This window comes from Anastrepha obliqua, chromosome 5 (genome assembly GCF_027943255.1).
Source record: "Anastrepha obliqua isolate idAnaObli1 chromosome 5, idAnaObli1_1.0, whole genome shotgun sequence".
Taxonomy (NCBI): Eukaryota; Metazoa; Arthropoda; class Insecta; order Diptera; family Tephritidae; genus Anastrepha; species Anastrepha obliqua.
In genome coordinates, this window is record NC_072896.1 from 23,429,290 (window position 1) to 23,450,803 (window position 21,514).

A 21,514-nucleotide genomic window follows, 5' to 3' on the forward strand; every position below is an offset into this window, starting at 1 on the left:
TGAGAAAACGCGTGTAAAGTTTGAAAAACACTGAGTCTAAGTCTGAAACGCCTTTTCAAATTTGCGTGTAACTTCGAAAATATTCACCGAAATGATGTTAAACTTTCTGTGTGTATTCTTATATATATGTACATTAAAAAAAAATACAAGAAAAATCTATTTTTTGAAAATTCTATTTGTATATAATCCCATAAGGCATAGCATAAGCTTTTGCTATTCCAAAAGCAGGCCGTTTACAAATGGCTTAACACGGATACCAGCAAAATAACTAAACAAACGTGGTCCAATTTCAACAAATCCAGAACTGACGAGTTGTCAAGAAAGCTGCGTGCAGACATATTCAGAATTAAGTCAACAATAACCGGCTAAATCAAAAATAGCCTACTTTGTCAGAAATCAAAAAAAAGATTAACGAAACCAACGCAAGATTCTGAGTCTTGTCGCGGCCCTATGCCCCCATGAGGAGTGAACAAGGAAAAAACAACAAAACAACTGGTCTGTGGAAGACCATGCCAGGAAAATGGGGGGGCCGTACAACAATAGATACAGATGCTGCAATCTAAAATAATCTAAAGAAACAGTTTTTCACTATCTGTGCGAGTATCCAAGTCTTGTCCAAGTCTGGGTGCTCTACGACAGAAAATGCTGGGGGACTTCTCGATGGTCAACTTGAAAAATGTTACAGAAAAGAAAAAAAGTAGTGTTTCAACGAGTGGTGTATAAAAATGACATTTTTTCTGCTAATTGGATGTGGACTGTGTCAGTCAGACAATACCTCCACCACTATGACCAAAATCGGACAACAACTTTTATACGATTTTTATAAATATCTCGACACCTCTTAGCCACTTAGCGGTTCCAAATAAATTCGTAAACTTTTACAGCCCTGCTTAGAACAGCTCACCAAAAATGCAATCTAATCATTGCAAGGGTTGAACTGTTTCGGAATTTATGTACATATTACAAATTACACACCCATTTACACGACATATGTACATCTGTGCAATTATTTGAGATTTTCATTCAAGCATTCAATTTCACTATGAAATATTTTTCGTGAATTTAATTATTCCTGTTTTTGCTTTGTGGATCTTATTTTCCAAAAACAAAAAAAAAGAAAACAAACAGAATTAACGCCCATGGGAGTTTATTCCAATTTTGTTGGAAATTAACGATCGTGGGCGTTCACCGCTTGCTCGTACATTTAAGAGTACATCCAAGTTCACTAGCAACGCGCCAGTGGATTTCCCTGCAGGTGTGTGGCAGAAAATATGTTATAAAATAATTTTTGTGAATTCAAGTGTTCGCCTTAGTGAAAATTATGTTCACAAAGTTATTGAGCCATATTAGCGGAAAAACTATTGGCACGTTTCTTTTCCGTTTCCGTCAAAGCCAATATACACCCTGGCACACGCACACACACAAGTTTATGTATGTACCTATGCATGTGGAGGTATGTGCTGTGAGAATTATTGAGCGAATAAATATGAATATGCTGCATATTTGGCAGGTGGTTTTTATAAAAGTTTTTTTATAACTTTTTTGTTGTTGTTGCAATATTTAACGTTGCAGTTACACATGTGTTCAATGTCTTCGTACAAAAAAAAAGGAATAAAAATACAGCAACAACCAACCTTCATATTCAAGTTTGCATCTTAACAGTGTCTCGATAAAATTTCCCAAATGTTAAAAGGCACACATCCGTATGTACAAACAAGTGCACGTGTGCATACAGGTATCGCTGTTAGAATGGGAAACATTCGTTAAGAAATCCGCACCCATACATAAATACATACATACATACATCGTTTGTTTGTTTGTTTTGCATTTTTGCGCAAATTTATTTGGCCGGCTGACCAGACACACAGCAGCTTCGCTCAACGAAACAGGCAACATACCAACAACAACAGCAACAGAAGTACACCACTGCCACACACGACCCTGAATCTCGACATCTGAGTCTCTAGCCACATTCGGGTGTATTTAGTGTGGGGCAGTCATATGTAAATGTAACAATTGGCTACAATACTACAATGGCAACAACACCAATCGAATGTTTACAAACATTTTGTGAATTTGTTGTTTCTATGCATTCCCATCAGCTAAAATGTTTTAATGTTGTATTAAAATGTACCTTAGGAAAATTCGTATTGTTGTTCATACTTTGAAGCTCACTTGATAGTCACCATACATTCAGTCGATCAGAAGCGAAACGGCACTCAGGTAGAGCGCGAGAATAAAAAAGTGAATTAATTAATTTGAAACAAAAGGAGATAATATAATTTTATTGCAAATTTTCTTGAATAAAGTTTATTGAATTACTTTGAATTGCAATTGATTTTGAATATAAATTTTTAAGTATTTGAGTGAAATGCATGCAAATTAAATAAAGAAAAAAAAACTGAAAAAAAATTTAAATAATTTTCAATATTTGTGTTTTCAAATTTTCAGTGTTAATAATCATTGTTAATGAAAAATAATTTTATATTCTGTTGCTACTCATTTTAGATTGTGTGTGATTTAAAAAAAAAAAAACAAAAAACAACGACAAAAATCACAAAATGGCATACTCCTGGGATAACCGTGTTGACTTTGTTGTTCGGTATATGTATGGTAAGTTCATACATATGTACATATGTATAAATATACACATAGTTAGTGCCCTGATGACAAAAATATACTAGGTAATTGCGCACTGGTACGCATTTAGTGTCTTTAAAATCAGCACTAGTTCGCGTTCTCGCGTTTTTCGCTATGAACAACTGATGCATTTTGTCCTAGAAAGTGGCAATTGCCCGACGCTGCATTACTTTTTTGATAATTCGGAATTGGTAAAAGTTATATTTAAAAGTAATCAATTTACAAAAAAAAAAAAAAAACTAATTGCTCGCCTTTCCGCCGTTGTTGGTAATAACGAGATGGAGTAGAGCGTTGGAGTAATATTCAGCAACGACCTGTGAATCAACCATTCGACCTTCCCAGGATGGCTACGAAAGCATAGGTGCCATGACGTGAATGAATAGGCGGACCGGGAGCGAAATAGGACTCTTCATTCATATTCTAAATTCCTTGGGTGTTAAGCATACGACCTTCTTAGACTGCATACGGGAACATAAGGGCCATGACAGGAACAAATAAATGAACTCTCAGCGAAATGCGACTCTACAAATGGTATTTGAAATTCCCTGCGAGTCAAGCATAGGGTTGTCATAGGGTGGGTACGAGAACACAAGAGCCACGACGTGAACGATTTAACAGACCGTAAGCCAAATGCGACTCTATAATGTCATTTTATATTCTTTGGGAGTATAAGGTCTTTCTGGTCTAGGCGATGAGATCTATGGCGGCAAGGAACAATCAGCCCGTAAAACTAAATGGGGATCTTTATTTTTATTTCACTTTTCATCGGGATATGGTCCACTGATTCTTGTCGTTTCTGCGACCAATCCCAGGAGACTTCAATGTACCTTCTCCTTGAATGCGTAGCTCTAGTGCGGAGAAGGTTGAGACATCTCGGCCATTTGCAGCCAGAGGAAAGGCACATACGCTCAGTCCCACCTAGCTCCATCTCAAGTTTAATAGAGGAACTGGGTCTGGCTGAAGTACTGCGATGAATAGAGTGCACAAAAGGCCATGAGGTGCAAACTCCAAATAAACCTGAATCTAATTTAAGTTTTCCAATTTAAGTTTTTTGGAACCCCTCTGTAGCTTTCCCAACGCTCAAGTAAGGTAGAGAAATAGCTGCTGGGGGAATTTCTAGATGAAATACAGGCTAACCATAGTTTATCTTCCTCATGACTGATTGTAAAAAATCAGACTGCTTAATTTTTGTTGTGCACTATGCGAACTTGTGCTGTATCCGCTCTCACCTCAATAAACCAGGTGGTTAGACAAGAGATACTTTAAGTAGAGTGTATCTTGCCACAAATAGAGGCATAAAATTAGGACCCCTCAAGTTATACAGATATATGTATATGGCCGAGCTCTTTATTCCATTCGTGTTGTACGGCTTGATGTTGTTCTACAAAGAGTGAGACTTAAAGTTTTATGCCGTCTTCGAATGACAAATGGTTCTTTGTGAGGAGCTTTTTTACGCAAAAAATACACTCAGAAGTTTGACATTGCATACTGAGAGGTGATCGTTGTTAGAAAGAACCTTTTGGCTTTAATTTGATGTTTTCTGCCCACTGCTACATGTTTCGAACCCGAAGCAGCCGAATGGCAGTCACGCACAAACCCATTCGGCTACGGCGGCCAATATTCTTTAAGTTAGTTAATCCTAAAAACAAATAAAATGAATAGAATGAACAGATTGAGGCATAAAAAAGAATTTCTTAATTTAGCCACAGAGAATATGCGAACTGTTACTGGGTACCATATGACATACTGCGGTCTCCGCTAACCCTTCAGTAAGCTGAATCTCTCATGCCCGAACGCGTTCTCTCTGAATTCAGCGCTCTCGGGTATTTTAATCAAAATAAGGCGTATTAAGTTCGTTTAAGTAATTGGATTTATCAAATTCATCTACACAGCCAACCACTATATTTATAAAAATAAATTGCGATGAAATTTTTGTGGGTTATTGAGAGATTTATGGCTTTGTTTGAACCTACTAGGTGACGCTGGAACCGGGATATTTTGAATGCATGCTTAAATGAAATATTTTCGCAGCAAATACGAAACTCGCTAGGTGATACTGGCGCTTATTTATTTCAAGAAATCGCTCCTAGAGCCTTTTAGAGCGGATATTTTAAGGATATTTATCTACGCTATTTTGGTGAGAGAAAATATGTAGCTTTGTTAAAAATGGTGACTGGTAACGAAGGACAATCAGCATCCTTCTCGGGGGCAGCAATTCTCCACGACTTTGCGATAGTACCAGGCTGCTGGTTTAAAAAAAAGCCACCTTAGCCGAATGTGTTGCTGCGTAACTACCATTCGGGAGTGCGTAGGGTCGAATCTTCGTGAATGAAACTCAAAGTGATAGAAAACGATTTTTCTAATAGCGGTCACGCCGGTAGGTAGGCGATGGCAAACTTCTGAGTATATTTCTACCAAGAAAAAGCTCCTCATAAAAAATATCTGTTATTCGGAGTCAGCTTAATACTTCCTCCATAGGAGTAGGAGCTCGGCCAAATACCCAAAAAGGGTGTAAGCGCCAATTATATCTATAAGTATAATATAAAATCAAAGTTAACATCTTTAACAAAATTGGATTTAGAGGAGTCTGTGTGCTGTTGCTACACATCCAAAGAATAGCAAAAAAACTGCAATTTCAAATCAAATGTTTGTAGTTTCCGAGCGGCTCGAGTTTGTCATTATCATTAACAAAGCACAGGTACAGGCAAGTAGGTGCAATAAATTTTCATCATTCATGCCTCTCACGTGAAGAGTTGCATGTGGCATACTCGCCAGTCGAAAATCTTCTGATTTATGGCATTCGACAACCTACAACGTGTTCCCCTCTAATTGCGTCAGAAGCTGCTTTCGATTTGCGACGACGCGATCGCAAGGTGTGAGAAGTGCAGATTGCCCTTATTTCTCAGCTTCGATAGTCACAACTTGAGTGTGAGCATGAGTGGCCACTCTGCAACCGTTACGAGATAGCCACGGAGTGTATTGGCATTGGACACTGCCAATTTTTTACTGCAAGGCATACACGAGAATTAGCCCGGGAATTTTACATGCATTGCTGCATTTCACTTCCTATTTACTAAACATCTGTAGTACAGCATTTTTCACTAATTACTCGTTATTATGGTAGGGTACAGTATTAGGTTCCAAAGGCTGAATACGTTTACTAACACCTGTAAATGCTCATACATACATACACACATATGTATGTACGCATACTCGCATGCCGGCAGGTACAATTACATTGAAACGAATTGGCGAAAATTTATGTGGTGATATAAATATTGATTCGAAATTAATGTTCTTCGCTAGTGTAAGCAATTTTCATCGAAATAGCTACGAATTTGTGTATTTAAATTTTCGTATAGTACAAGGAAGTAGTAAATAAGAAGTAAATAAATTTTCAATACTATTTAGTTATTCGAGCTCTTGCCACTTTGCGATTATACAAACTATTTAATTCGGATTCGCTTTGATGCGTATAAAAAAATTAAAAAAAAAATTAAGACATTCCTAAGTTTTGCGGAACATTCGCTTCACAATACTTTTAACATGAATTCGAGAAGAGTAAATTATATGCTTAGTCGTGTGAGAAATTTATATAGAAATTTTACTTGAGCTGAATGGTAAAGGAATTTACTATTTGATATTAAAGGTTAAATTATAAAGGATAAGTTGTAAAGTATAGAAAGTAATTATACAATGTGAATATAGAAAGCAATAATGACAATAAACAATGTGTATGTTGCGCTTAAACCCTCCATCGGGTGTTTGGCCGAGTTCCTCCTTTTATTTATAGTGCACGTCTTGATGCTTGTCCATTAATGGAGGGACTCATCGTTTTATGCCGCTTACTTTACTGACATTTCTTACTTACCTTCCTTACTTAATAACCAATTTGGTCCAAAAAAAGGGGTAACCTCCGGTCAGTTGCTTACTTACTTACTGAATTGGCCTTAATAACCCGTTACCGAGTTGCACCCTGCCGAAGAATGTATCGCCAGATGTCTCTGTTTTCCGCACACCTTTTTCAGTTTCTTAAGCCGAGAGAAGGCAGGTCATTTTCAATTTCGTCCTTCCACCGGACACAAGGACGGCCCCTTCGCTGTCGACCATTTTCCAATTTTCCAATTTCCGTATCAAATACCTTCTTCGCCGGAGCAGTTCCTTCCATGACCTAGCCACATTAGTCGCTGCAGAGTGACTCGTTTGACTATGTCAATATCTCCGAAAATGCGGTAACCGTCATCTTCGCGAGCAGGACATAAAATCTTGGGAAGTACTTTCCACTCGAAAACTCTAAGAGCGACTGCTTCTGATTATTTGGACAGTCATAGTGCGATAGAGAAACATCGGGAATATGAGCGTCTTTTAGAGTGTTGTTTTCGCTCGTCCAGACAGGACTTTTCTACTCAATTGTGAACTTAGCTCAAAGTAGCACCTGACGGCAAGAGTTATCCTTCGTTCCGGTGAGTTGCCCTCCATTTAAATGGACACCAAACTGACCAAATCATTTTGCTACTATTGTGACTCAACTTACACCTTTTTGGGGGGTTTGGCCGAGCTAATCCTCAAATTTGTGGTGTGTCTGAATATTTTTCCACAAATGAAGGAACCTATAGTTTCAAGCCAAATCCGAACGGCAGATAGTTGTTTGTGAGGAGCTTCTCCATGGCAGAAATACACTCGGATATTTGTCATTTTTTGCCGAGAGGCGACTTAGAAACAATTTTTCCTATCAATTGCTGTTGTGCTCCCAGGTTCGGGTCTGTGGACTTCGGAATGTTAGTCACGCACCAACCCATTCGGCAGCAGCGGCCGTTGAACGTATGTATGTATATTGAATCACACATCATCCATACAGTCGCCTCAGCTGCGCTGACGGCAATGCTTCAACCGACTAGTCCAATATATGCGACCCTATTCCGTGAATAGCATTGCGAATGTTAGTCTCAAGCTCGTCTAGAATAGATGGCTTGATAGTGTAGATGGCTTGATAGTGTAGATTAACGATTTGAAGTAGCTCCAGGGAAAATAAGCGAGCGCTCGTGAGTCGCATGATTCTTTCGGCCAATTGATGAACGTTCGCCGTGAGATCAAGCATTACTTCACTTGTGCGACATGCAGCACCGTCTTGTTGGAACTATCTTTCGGATGTATTGATGTTGTCAAGCTCTGGTTACAGAAAATCCATTAATATCGCTCTATACCAAAGGCCATTGACAGCAACAGTGTATTCTTCCGCATTTCAAAAGACATAAAGATTTGCTAATTATACTATGCCATAAACCACACCAAATAGTCAAACAATGTAACTGTATTGATACTTGAGCACTTGTGAAATGTGTTCGCTGCAATAACAGCAATTTTGTTTGCTGACATACACAAATTGCTGCTGAGCTAAAAATTTGCATTGTCCGAAGAGTTATTTTTTTGCGAATTCTTTAGCCAATATTTCTAATAACCAATTAAAGAACTCGCGGCGCCGTCTATGATCGTTCGGCTTCAACTCTTCGGTCAGCATGATCTCATACTGATGCAAGCGTTTGCCAGAATCTTGGCATTTCTTCCTCTTATTTGAGGTGTGCGTCTTAATGTTGTTCTACAAATGAACCCACAGTTTTAAGCCGACTCCGAACGGCAAATGGTTTTTATGAGGAGCTTTTTCATAGCAAAAATACTCTCGGAGGCTTACCATTGCTTGTCGAGGGGCGAGCACTATTAGAAAAAACTGTTTCTATTATTTGTCAGTCATCACGGTGACTGTGGCCACCGAATGCAGAATGTTTATTCGAAACCTTAGGAAGCAGAGACCACATATAGAAGAACACTAGAGGAAGACTAGCGCAAGTGAGCTAATCTGAACACTGTGGTACAAGAATATTTTATTTTCTTTGGCCAGCAATAAATGAACAGGGGGAGGGTAAAGGATAAACGCTAAAAAAAACACTTTTTGCATGAATTTATTGTAGCGAAACGGTTCAAGTCAGTTTATTAGAAGTTGTGGCATATTATAAAGTAACATTTCAAGAATATTTGATAAAATTTTCATGTAAAAATATTGCAAAATGAGCGAATGAGAGCACATTTACGTAGACGTCTTTTCAAAAATACATTTTGCAGTAGTCAGCATATCTCAGCGTAGAATCATCTGAAATCAAAAAAATCGAATAATTTAGTTAAAGTATGAGTTAAACTTCCCCCCAACGTTTATTTTGACGATTTATTTTCATTTTCAGCCATTTGGCAGTCGTTTGAAGTAAAAAGTGATTTTTGACGAAAAAATGCCGCCATTTTGTAGGTGTAAAACCACCTTAATATAAAAAAAAATGGCGAAAAAAAACGTTGGGAGGAGGTTTTTTATATGTAAAATATGTGTGCAAAATTTCAAAAGGATCGGTTGAGTAGTTTTCAAATGCCAATGACTACGCACTTTAAAAAAAAAGGTTCGAGAAAACCGCGTTTAAAGTTTGTAACGGACTACGCGCGCAACTGCTGCCTCTCGGCAGATGTTTGAGGCGGCTCGGCTTTATGCTCTATAACTTAAAAAGTTTTGCTCGGATTGACTTAAAATTTTAACACGGTATTTTTGAAATGTTTTACTACAATAACATGCAAAAAAAAATCGATTTTTATCCCTTACCCCCCCCCTTAAAAAAGAATCTACAGTTTCTCATGGGAATACTAGTAGGGCACTGAAACCGCCAATTTTGAATCTCCCCATAGAGAAAAAAGGCAAATGCTGACTTGAACTCGGTATTTAGTACATATAGAGGCAGCAAAAGCTCTGCCTATCGATCCTTTTGATTTAAAGAGTTTTTAACAAGAGGTGTCAAAAAAGTTATTGTTGGCGGTTTCGGCCAAGTACTGTGAATTCAGCAGTATTTCCCAACAATTTTTAAGGAATGTTGTTATATATGATATTAAAACAACAAAAATTAGCAGCTGTAAAGATGGGAAAGACGTAGAGTACATTCAACACTTTTTTGTGTGGGAATGCTCTGGACTTCAAAGAATGTGGACATCTCTTGTCCTGGATAGTTTCGCTTCAGGAATTAATTAAGTTCGTAAGCCAAAAGAACGAGGTGCCTTAAGAATATGTAGTCATAGGACTATTGAAATTTTTCATGCACATTGAAGTGGGTCTTTGGGATCACCAAGTGAATACTTGAAGTGAAGTGCAGCCTGTTTAACCTTACTTAACTTGATGCGCTGCCTGTATTGTCTGCTTGATCTAGATGATTTATTATTATCTTACTTATACACATACATTTATGTTGAATTGTAACTTTTTTTAGAAAACATAGAGACGTAAACTCTATTTTCTCGATTTTTTAGAATTTTATTTAAATATGATAAGATCCGTATTTTTGTGCTCACTGAAAGATTTTCAATTTAGTCCACCCCTCCATTTGTACACTCAGTTAATTTGAGAAATGTGTGTGACCATATAAATTGGCAAACCATTTATTTGCATACAAGCCCCACACACACACATTATACCGAAACATATGTATGTGTGCGTGCATGTACTCATATTATATTTAATACTAAGTACGACAATTCGTTTCACTAAGATTTTTTATGCACTGGGAAATAGATAAATACAACTTATATTATGTATTTAAAATTAATTTAATCAAAAGTAATAGAGCATATAAATTTCTGGGCGTGCAGTCGGACAGCTTTTGGTGCGGTTCGTTCTACAAATACTTTTGGCGGGCGAAAGCTTTTACACTCTATACATATGTACACACATACAATACATATGGATGTGTAGCAAGTACTCATTTATATAAACATAGAAATGTGCTAATGTGTGTGTGCTCGTTTGAATTACCTAGATTTACAGCTAGTAACGGTAAAATAGCAGACAGACAGACAACTGTCCCAGTCCCTGTGAAAAAGCCCAAGCTTTTACCAAAATATACAGTTCCTTTAAAGGTTGAAAGAATTTTAGAAGTTAAAAAAATTTAATATATTCGTAAACTATTAGACTATTTATCCTTGGTCCCTTGATTAAAAGTGATACAATCGTGCCCGCCTCAGAGAATCTCACAATTATTTTGATTAAAAACTATTCACAGGTCGCAACCGACTGCGTTTGCATCTGCGCCGGATAGGCCTGTTTACTGAGACAGGCTCCCGACTATCCCTGTAGGACGATATGACACATCTCCATGAAAAACTGACTATTGCTGGATCTATACGAATATTTTTAAAGAAAATTATAGCAAATCTTATGACTGTTAGGAATATGGTTTTTGGCATTTTAGCATAAGAGTGTTTGAAAGTGTCTTAGGTTGTGGGAATAGAAGCTCTTGGTGTCTTATCCTTAGTTGTCGGAAGTATGAATGTGCCTTGGATATTGACTTTGGTCTTATCCTTAGCTTTCGGCAGTCTGAATGCGCCTTCGATATTGCGAATAGACGCCCTGGGTGTCTTATCCTTCAGTTTTGGGGATATTTTATCAGTCTGGGATATTTATCGTTAGCTTTCGGTAGCCTGAAGGTACTTGGATATTAATAATAGAGATTCTTAGTAGCTTAGTATTGGTGGCCTGAAAGTGCTTTAGGTGTAGGTGGTTATTCACGTGTTGTTGAGATTCAAAAAATCTTTTGGGCCACCTGGTCACTTGTGCTCCTGTGATACTCAAATATCTTAGCTTGATCTTTTGATTTGTCTGTTCGGCAGATTTATACTCGTTTTATCTCTGTTTAATAACAAAAAGCTGAAATGATGAAATTTACAAGTAATCGAAGGTTTTTCTCTGAACCAAATTCTTACCCACCTTTAGACGCTTACTATTGATTGGCCGAGCTCTTTCTAGGCATCCAATAATAATCCTAACCTTTGCTTCACTAATGCAGGCTAGAAGTTTGTAGCCCGAAAGTAGTAGTTTGCTTGGTATTCTAAGATATAATCAAAAATTCGTAAGTATGAATGGACTTGTCGTTAATGGTGTAACAGTTCATCTAACGGTGGGCCCAGAAACATGCTGTTTCGACGGATCGGGTCCAAAGTAGAGGAGTGTTATGTGAGTGGGTTCCAGGGGGCATGTGAATAGGTACTAACAACCTGCGGGATACCTTCACATGCCGGAAATATATTGTGCATGTCGGCGTCAATTCTGGATAGGCAGGAGTTTAACCTGCCTAACACCGACAGCGAGATTGTGTCAAAACCAAAAAAAAAAAAAAAAACGCGGGTATATATGAATTGACTTCTTCTACATCTCTGGTAAAAGGAGTTCCGAGAATTTAATGGAAATATTGTGAAGGGTTCTAAAAAAATAATAATTCGCGAATATCAAGAAAGTTTTCTAGGAATCTCAATGACTGTACTTTAAGAATTAGGCGCTCAGAAATAAAGTATTATACTAGGGTAGGTTAGGCTACAACGACTTTCACTCGCCATGAGGTTATAGAGGACCCTATTCTGATTCCAGTTATTTGCACCCAAGTTTTCCTCTCTACTTATAATTCCGAGCGCGGTAGGGTCATTTCAACATTGACAGAAAGTCAGTATCAAATCTCTACGGAATGAATGAACTGCTTTACGCTTGAGCAGCGTTGGGAATTATTGCAAACTGTGTAGTCCAAACAGTGCGTTTATTGAAAAGAAATGTTGGTCGAAATGAGGCAAACACCGCGACTGCTGCAAGTTTCTGCAAAAAGTTCGAAAGACTGGCATGCTAGTGTTCAACATTCACCAGAGAATGTGGTTGCCATAGCCGTGAGTATGCGACTCAGTTTAGCCCTCAATCTTAACGATTTAAAACTTCATGCACTAGCCTAATGAGAATTTCGCACAAAGAGCTGGCATTAATATTCGGCACACGATCATCGTTCACTTTTCTCAGTTTGGCCTTAGAGCAGCAGCTCCAAATGGACAACGACTTTTTTTGAAAAATCATCTTTTCTAATCAAACGCATTTTAATTTTGCCGGCTATGTTCATAAGTAAAACTGACATATTTGGGGATCGGAAGGCCGCACGTGATCGTTGAGAAGCGTAAGCATAATCAGAGAATGGCTATTTGGTGCGAATTTTGAACTCGTGGCATCATTGGTCCACTTTTCTTTGAAAGTGCGACGAGAATCGCTATTTTGGTTAACTGTGAATGCTGTAGAGGCATGGTAAACAACTTTTTGGGGACGAAAATTGAAGGCATTTGATTACAGAATTTTTGGTCAGACAGAATTTGTGGTCAGAAGCTGAAGACATTTCAGCAGAAGAATAGCGCATCATGCAACACACCGCGCCAAGCTCGGAAATCGTGTTATCAGCGATTGTCAATTTGACGCCTCGGAGCTGTGATTTGCCGCTGTAAGACTTTTTTGTAGTTTCATGAAGGACCGTGTTATAGGAGCAATCCATTAACGATTCGTGTACTTAAAGCTTGATATTCGCCCTAAGCACTCGAATCGTTTGAGAGATAGAGATTTGTGAGATAGAGCCAGAAATATGAAGTGGTTTCGGTCGGACAGTTCTGTAACACGTTTTTCAAACTAGTTTGCTGGTACTTAATGCAAACATTAGTTACTAGGAGTCAAGCCATTCAACCTAAGCTGCTAATTGGCAAGCACATTTCTTCAGATGATCCGAGTGCCAAATGCTAATCTAAACAGATTTGTGTCCTTTTAAAAAACAGTTCAGATTGTGGCCATAGAAGATCACTGCGGTTCCTACGAAAGATTTCCTCAGTTTCTATCCCTACATACACATACAAGCATAACATAAACCACAACCTCAAAGAAGTGGTTCCTTGAAAACCATTCATTGAGTGTTGGTGACACCCTGTAGGTGTTCAGATTGGATTACATTCTTTAGTTACAGCTCTAGAATTCTCCTTAACTTGCGTAAATTGAAAACCTAGTGAGCTTGTATGCTCTGACTGTTTCCTCACGCCCTCATATGCTACTCATTTCCCGGAATTCTATGACTACAGGCCTAGAACAGACTGATGCAACGCTATTAAAAAGATTCTAGAGATCTTCGAGGCTCGTTAGATATATCAGATTGATAGTTATGCATTTTACTATCTACAAAAAAGGCGAATTTTGAAGGAGTGAGTGGCATATTGCTTCGCCACTATGCCAACTTCATAGATCTCTTCTTGGAAATCATGATTGATGAGTGTCGATCAAGATTTTTTACAGCTGGTTTGACAGTTAATCCAACCGAGAGTTAGAAAAGTTGATAAGAGAATTTTTTTATATGTGAAATTACATAATATAGTTTTAATATTGGGAGGTTGAATTAGTTTTAAAGGTTTTTTTCGAAGATTTGGGGCTTTATTGTGAAAAAACGGTACAAAATATTTTATTCGAAGTATTGGCCATCGCTAGCTACAACTTTCGCCCATCTTTCGGGCAATTTCCGTATGCCGTTCCTCCAAAATTCTGGCCGCTGCTTGGCTATCCATGACTCAACCCATATTTTGGTAGCCTCGTACGAGGAGAACCGCTGGTCCGCCAAATCGAGACTCATATGCCGGAACAAATGATAATCGGAGGGAGCTATGTCTGGACTATACGGCGGGTGGGGTAACACTTCCCAGCCAAGCGTTCCAAGGTATTTTTTGACAGGTTGAGCAACATGCGGCCGAGCGTTGTCATGTTGCAAAATAACCTTGTCGTGCCTTTTTACCGTTTCCGGCCGTTTTTCTTTCAATGCCCGGATTAAACGCATCAATTGCAGTCGGTAACGATCCCCCGTGATTGTTTCGCCATGTCATGAATATATATTCAGTATTGCCAACGCGATAAAGTGATAAATAGCGCCATCTGTGTGTCACCTTTAAATCTAATTCAACCTCCTAATAGTTAGGAGAGCCAATAATGAAAAATGTTAATTATTTTTACTACCAAAAATTTAATTTCTAAAAGACACGGCATATATTATGTATTTTCGCTGAATTGGATAGTGTAAAATTTATAAAATGTCACCCGAAATATTCAGAGTAAACTACAGTGCCTGAATATTAATTTCATTAATCATTTTCATCCAGTAAGTATTTAATTTTCAACATATTTTTCCATATTAGATATCGACAACAATGGCTACCTGGATCAAAATGACTTCCAGTGCATGGCTGTACGGGCATGCGTTGTGGAGGGCAAAGGCGACTGCAGTGCTGCCCGCATTGCAGAATATCAAAAACTTATGAAGAACTTATGGGATGAAATCTCAGAAATCGCTGATGATGATAAAGTAAATATAAAATACGTTAGATTGGATTTGACGAAAATGAAGCTAAAAATAATTTCTTTATTTGATGTATTAGGACGGTAAAATTTCTAATGCTGAATTCAAGGAAGCCGTGCGAAAAACTTGCGTAGGCAAGAAATACGAAGAATTCCCCCAGGTAAGTAGTATGCGCTTAACTGCTTATCCAGCTGGAAATTGTGTTCTGTTGCTAGTAGTAAATTATAGGCCTCTTCGATTTGTCCAGCCTTAGCAAGTGTCGAATAGATGAACCAACTGGTATAAATATATGTATGTTGGTAGCACTGGAAAAGAGCTGCCAAAATTTAGTACTTGATTTGTCAGCACTTAATGAATGTTAGTGAAACCGGTTTCACACAGGGATACATTTGACGCTTCAACTCGTTATTTGTGATGCTCGTACGCTGTCAACACCCTTTGTGTTCTCATTCTTTTCACTGTTGTATGTAACTATAGACTAAAAGCTAGCAATTGCAAGGTGTGTGAAAACGACGGGAACATTAAAAGAGAATTCAGAAAGTTGAAGCATAAAAAGTCTCTGTATGAACGCGATATAATGAAACTCTCTTGGAAGAGAGTTGGCAGCTTTGAAAATAGTGAGTTGTTCCAGCTTTATGAGGCATAGCCATATTCGCTAGCGGTGAATCTTGCTAGATAACTTTGTTGTTTTCTCTCTCTCTCTCTCTCTCTCTCTCTCTCTCTCTCTCTCTTAGCCTCGCAGTCTGTGGAGGACCATAGCTCATCATTAATCCTCCTCCAATTCAATCTCTCTCTCCCCTCATTTCTCCAATTGCATACGTCATCAAGCCATCTCTTTCTTTGTCGGCTTCTCTTTCTTCCTCCAATGGGACGCAAAGTAAACACCCTTTTTGGATTATTTCGTTGGGCATTCTTATGATGTGTCCAATCCATCTAATTCGCTGCGCTTTAATAAAACGTATTACATTTTCACCACCAATAAGGTTTTCAATGCGATAGGTTCTTTCAAATCGCAATAACTGGTTTATATGATTAAATTTCAGTGTCCAGATTTCAGCGCGATAAGTTGTTGCTTTCACATGCACATTTTTCCTCAAGTGAGCAGAACCCGTAGATAGCAAGCCGAGAAGTGGCAAATCGAAGCCGCCTTGTATTGTGTAAGGTTATTAAGTCCAAGGTGGCACAAAATTAATCACCCTATCGGAAAATTTATAATTTTTGTAAATGACGTCGTACGTCAATCAAGGTCAAGATAAAGATTTCCACCACTCTAAAACCATTTTTGTAATTGGTTACTCAAAAGCAGAATTGATTGATTATTATTATTGCGCCACCTTATGCACTCAAGTTACTATTAAAGTTTTCTTATGAAGTTTGCTACCGATGCCATGCCATAGATCATGTAAGCAGTTGAGAAAACTAGAACTCGCAAATTTTTCTCTGCTTGTCAAATTGGCTGATTTGTTAAGAGGAATGCATCGATGTAAATATAGCCCGCGGCAAAGCGATAGCACATCAAAATTTGGAGTAGTTACGACTATTTTGCTTTTCTTTTTTGAGTGCTCATTATTTTTGTTTTAAGTATAGCTTATTGTCTCTCAAAAAATCAAATAAATCCAAATTTCAAACTTTTGGCTAAAATTTGAAAAATTCCACAAACTTCTCATCATAATTCTATGATTTTTAAATAAAATTTTAGCGATAACAAAAAAAAAAACGCCTCCACATTTTGGAGAAAAAGTTTGACCTAAGGTACACTGTGTACATACCTTGAATAGGAACTGAAAAATATGTCCGCTTGTGGGAAAGGTGTAAAAAAAGTGAATAATATGTTATGGGAGCGTTATCCGCACAAGAGAAAAAAATTAAAAAACGCTTACCGATTTGCTGAATGTACTGAAAAAAGTCCGCTTGTGGGAGGTGCCCGCTTAAGAGAGGTATCCGTGAAGAGAGAGTACATTGTACATATATGGCAGTCTAATACTAAAATTATTCACTTTGATCTTGCTAGTTTGGTGGTTTGTTAAATGACAGCTTGGCTATATGTCACGCAAGTCACATCAATAAAATGGCAGCAATAGAGCAGCTGATTTGCCTTTTTTGAATTCTGTTGTTGTTTCGTTCTCTGAACTGTCAAACTATGTTTACCTTTTACATTGTTGTTGTTTAAGAAATTCTAGCAGCAAGAAAATACACACCATTGTTGTTTTTGCTGTATTGATGTTGCCTGTACTCAAAATCTCGACACTCAATTGTTCTTTTTATAATAACTGACAAATTTGATTAAATGCGATGGCAATATTTTAAGTGTGGCTATTGTCATGTTGTGTTATCGTCATTTTGACATGTCGTTGTCAAACGAGCTAGTACGTTGTGCCCGCGTTCTTGAAAGAAGGACGGGGAAATTTTGCGTGTATCCTTTCTTGCAAAGAAGGGAAATGCACCGTTTGGAAAACTAAAATTATCAAAGATTTGCCAATGTAAGCGTCACCAAAAATATATTAATTGGATGTCAAATCTGCAAAATGGCAGCTGATTTCTTCACAGATGTTGGCAATACAAGTGAAGTCCAAAATAAACAAGACTGAGCTAAAATAGAAATGACAGGAGCTTTGTTCTGATAACTTCGAGTTTATTTATCTGGCCTCAATACACTGTTTTGCGTGACCTAAAAGCTTTTCGAAAGAGTGTTTCAGGTCATTGATTGGAATGTCCTGCAGGATGTCGGTACAAGCCTTTTGGATGGCCTCTACGGACACAAAACGTTTTCCTTTCATGGCCAAATGCAATTTTCCGAATAGGTAGAAATCACAGGGAGCCATATCAGGCGAATACGGTGAGTGATTAATGGTTCAAATGCGATTTCTAGTCAAAAAATCAGTCACAAGAGTGGATCGATGAGATGGTGCATTACCATGCAATAAGCGGTATTCAGGGCGAATCGGACGAATGCGATGTAACAAACGCTTCAAAACGCCAAGATAGAAAATTACATTGACGGTTTGGCCTGTTGACACGAACTTCTTCTGGACAATTCCCTTGGAATCATAAAATCAAATGAGCATCGACTTGATTTTTGACTTCTCCTAACGCGTTTTTTTGGGTGTGGCCTTCCATTCGGCACTTTGACGCTTATTTTCAAGTTCATGTCGGAAACACCACGTTTCATCACCAGTTACAATGTTGTAAAGAAAGTTCCCGTTTTTGCTCGCCTCTTTAATTAGGCCTTTCGAATATTAAATTCTAAGCAATTTTTGGTCCTCAGTTAACTTGTGCGGAACGAAACGTGCACCGACCTTTCGTAAGCCAGTTAAAATGCGATAAATCGATATTTTGGAGATATTCAATCGATTTCGGTTCATTCTTGATAAATTTACAAACAATTTCGACGGAGTTTTCGGTGATTATTGATTTTGGTCGGCCCGTACGTTCATTGTCATTTATGTCCTCCCAACCATCTCTGAAACGTGTAAACCACTCATGAACTCTGGCTCGAGCTATAAAATCATCGCCATAAACTTTTTACATCAATTCAAATGTTTCGGTAAACGTTTTACCGATTTTAAAACAAAATTTGATATTAGCTCTTTGTTCGAAACTCATTTTTGTACCGATGACACAAACATACTGACACTTTAGGCGCAATAACTTCGCTTTTACAGAGCCGAATGTCACCAAGCTTTCACTAGAAGTCAGGTAGGGATCTAATCCAATGCACTAACTCATTAAAAAGATGGCGCTATCAAAAGCATTCTTATGACGCCGGTCTTGTTTACTTTGGACTTCACCTTGTATATGACTTAAAATACTTCATGGCACATTCTGCCAACTTCATTCAAGTAGTTGCAATATTTATATAGAAATCACTGAAAGCATTCTTTCCACCGTTAATATTTCCGGCTGGGTAGTTATGTATAGCTTCATTTAACTATATATGCACATTTTTATACACTAATTTACATATTTATATATACTATTTACTTCAATATTCCCATAAAAGGCAATGAGGGCATTTATTGAAGCCAATTTCAAAATCCTTGACATCAATAGCGACGGTATTGTGGGTGTTGAAGAATACCGTTACAACTGCATTACCAGAATAGCTATCGATGACGTTGCCCCAATCGATAAAGCATTCGAGTCTTTACTAAATGTAAGTTTTGCAACTCATATTTCTTAACTTTAAATTTTTTTTTATTAAATGTACAAAAAAAACAAATTTTATTAAGATACATTTTTTTAAATATAAAAAAAAACTAACTAATTTTATTAATTAATTACAATAGGACGATGATAGGAAACGCGGTGGCCTGTCATTGGACCGTTACAAGGAACTGTATGCTCAATTCTTGGGCAACACTGCCGACAACCATCCAGCTGTTAACTTGTTCGGGCCCTTATAAACAAACAACTACTTAAATAAATAACTAAAAAAATATATTTTTTTGATTGTCTTCGCTGTTGTTCAACTATTGTCATTTAAGTGTCATTCATAATCACTTTTACATTGTATCTAAATATTTAATTAACTATGGCAAAAAGTGAATTTACGTTATGTACCCACGCACACCGAAAAGTATGTAGAATCGTTAAAAACAATACAATATATGTATATATGGAAAGCATTAAAATCTAATTTTTTTTTGCTCTCCCATAAATGAAAAGAAAACCTTGACATATGTCTCTCTCTCTTAATCTTAAAAATAATAATGAAATGAAATATTTAAGGACTTTCTATACAGAATATACATTTATGAAAAAGAAAGAATATTTATCGCAAAAAAATAAATAAATAAATAAAATATACATATATACACGTATATAATATACATATATTTTAACATTATTAGCACACATTACTATGTATTTTATATAAAATTTATTAAATGTTTGTATCAATAACGGCACACACTTCACATGTAAGTGTAAAAAACTATCAATTTTAAGTACACACTTTAACAAATTATGATGTTCCTTTATTTTATACAATAAAATATATAAATATCTTCGGATCAAGGCAATTGTGTTTGAATCTTTTCTACTTTTTCTTGATTAACGCGTTAGGCGAGTTTAACAGAGCTGGCTTAACAGGCGTAAGTTGCACTTATCAAGTGAAGCGAAGTCCTTTTCCACTTAATATTTTCAATGCAAAGGAGTTACTTTCTCCTACAGTAGGTGCGGCAAGGAATACCTTGAGGGCTGTAGCGTTTGCTTCCATTCGTGCGACATGAGCTAACAGCGGAGTCGCTGGATTTATTCTACTGTATTTGTGTCACTGTAAAGCTCTATAAAAGCACTGTAAAGCGTGGCCGCCGTAGCCGAATGGGTTGGTGCGCGACTACCATTCGGAATTTACAGAGAGAGCGTCGGTTCGAATCTCGGTGAAAACACCAAAATTAAGAAAAACATTTTTCTAATAGCGGTCGCCCCTCGGCAGGCAATGGCAAACCTCCGAGAGTATTTCTGCCATTAAAAAGCTCCTCATAAAAATATCTGCCGTTCGGAGTCGGCTTGAAACTGTAGGTCCCTCCATTTGTGGAACAACATCAAGGTGCACACCACAAATATGAGGAGGAGCTCGGTCAAACACCCAAAAAGGATCTACGCGCCAATTATATATACATATATAAAGCTCTGATCTTGTCATCGTCCAAGCTTCCTTACCATAAAATAGGATATGCATGATGAGAGACGTTTAAAATGTGGTGTTTTTGGATAACACCAAACTTTTCCGTCAAGATGAGTAGGAAGGGGCGGGTCGGTATTATCGTCTACAATATCGTATGAGTTAAATCCTTCAGATTTTTTTTTTGGGATATTTGGTAATGTTAGTCTATGGTAATTCTGCTAATTGTCTTGAAGAGCTGCGACTACAACATTTAACAAAAAATGCCAACAAGAGTTATACTTTAAACAAAGATATCGTAACAGAACTTTCAATATCTTATTTAAGGGGTTATATACAGTTAGAAGGCCGAAAAAAGTGAATTTTCCTGAATTTTTTCTGAGAAAACTTTTAAATTTATGGATCTAAAAAATGTGTACACATATTATGTTATCTTTTAGCTGTATTTTAAGACTTAATATTAATAAAAATATTTATTTGGAAGGAAGCTACAGCTGATCTCCGGGAGCTCCTCTCAAAACAGACGTTTTGCGGTAATCACTATATCTCTGAACTAGATCCTCTGAAATTAAACAACGGAACAGATTTCGTCAAAGTTATGTTAAATTTAGTTATTAATCGAGCAAAATAAATTTTGATGAAATGGCGGTTTCTAAAAAAAAAAAACGACGTTTTACCAAAATTTCGGCTTTTAATTGTTTATAAAAAAAAATATTTATCGGTGAGAAAAAATCTTCTTTGCTTAGTTGTTGTTGTTGATGTAGCAGCATAAACATCAGTGCAAGTGGTGACTGAGGTGACAGTCTTTGGCGGGTCGTTCCAGTTACGTATTTATAGAAGCGACTGTTGTGTGAACGAACTTTGTTTTGTGCTGCAGTTTTGCTATTATGTTTGTTCATAATTAAACAGGTGAGTGGAAATATATGATTCGAAGAAGAATAACTTGCAATATATTCTGAACTATTTGTTTGTGAACCCTTGTTTATTAAGATTCCTTTACTTTTATGGCTCATACTACTATATACTTCCTTAAATGTTTTATATT

The 21,514-nt window shown here is 37.3% G+C and overlaps 1 protein-coding gene across 2 annotated transcripts; it reads left to right on the plus strand.

Annotated features, from left to right (window-relative positions):
• Positions 1 to 2,170: 2,170 nt before the first annotated feature.
• On the plus strand, positions 2,171 to 19,752 carry LOC129247727 (sarcoplasmic calcium-binding protein, alpha chain). Of its 2 annotated transcripts, none has more exons than XM_054886998.1 (6): positions 2,171 to 2,223; positions 2,509 to 2,613; positions 14,683 to 14,849; positions 14,923 to 15,003; positions 18,844 to 18,996; positions 19,130 to 19,752. In XM_054886998.1, the coding sequence occupies exons 2-6, from the start codon at positions 2,562 to 2,564 to the stop codon at positions 19,244 to 19,246; spliced, it is 570 nt and encodes a 189-aa protein (XP_054742973.1). In that variant the 5' UTR covers positions 2,171 to 2,223; positions 2,509 to 2,561; the 3' UTR covers positions 19,247 to 19,752. The 2 variants fall into 2 exon arrangements, with proteins under 2 accessions (XP_054742973.1, XP_054742974.1); XM_054886999.1 differs by having other exon boundaries at positions 2,222 to 2,244.
• The last annotated feature ends 1,762 nt before the right edge of the window (positions 19,753 to 21,514 follow it).

Excerpts from the sequence above, each read along its gene's own strand:
- LOC129247727 (XM_054886998.1), top strand. The coding sequence starts at position 2,562 with ATGGCATACTCCTGGGATAACCGTGTTGACTTTGTTGTTCGGTATATG. Across the intron at positions 14,850-14,922 it reads AAATCGCTGATGATGATAAA|GACGGTAAAATTTCTAATGC; the intron begins GTAAATATAAAA and ends TTGATGTATTAG. Across the intron at positions 18,997-19,129 it reads CATTCGAGTCTTTACTAAAT|GACGATGATAGGAAACGCGG; the intron begins GTAAGTTTTGCA and ends TAATTACAATAG.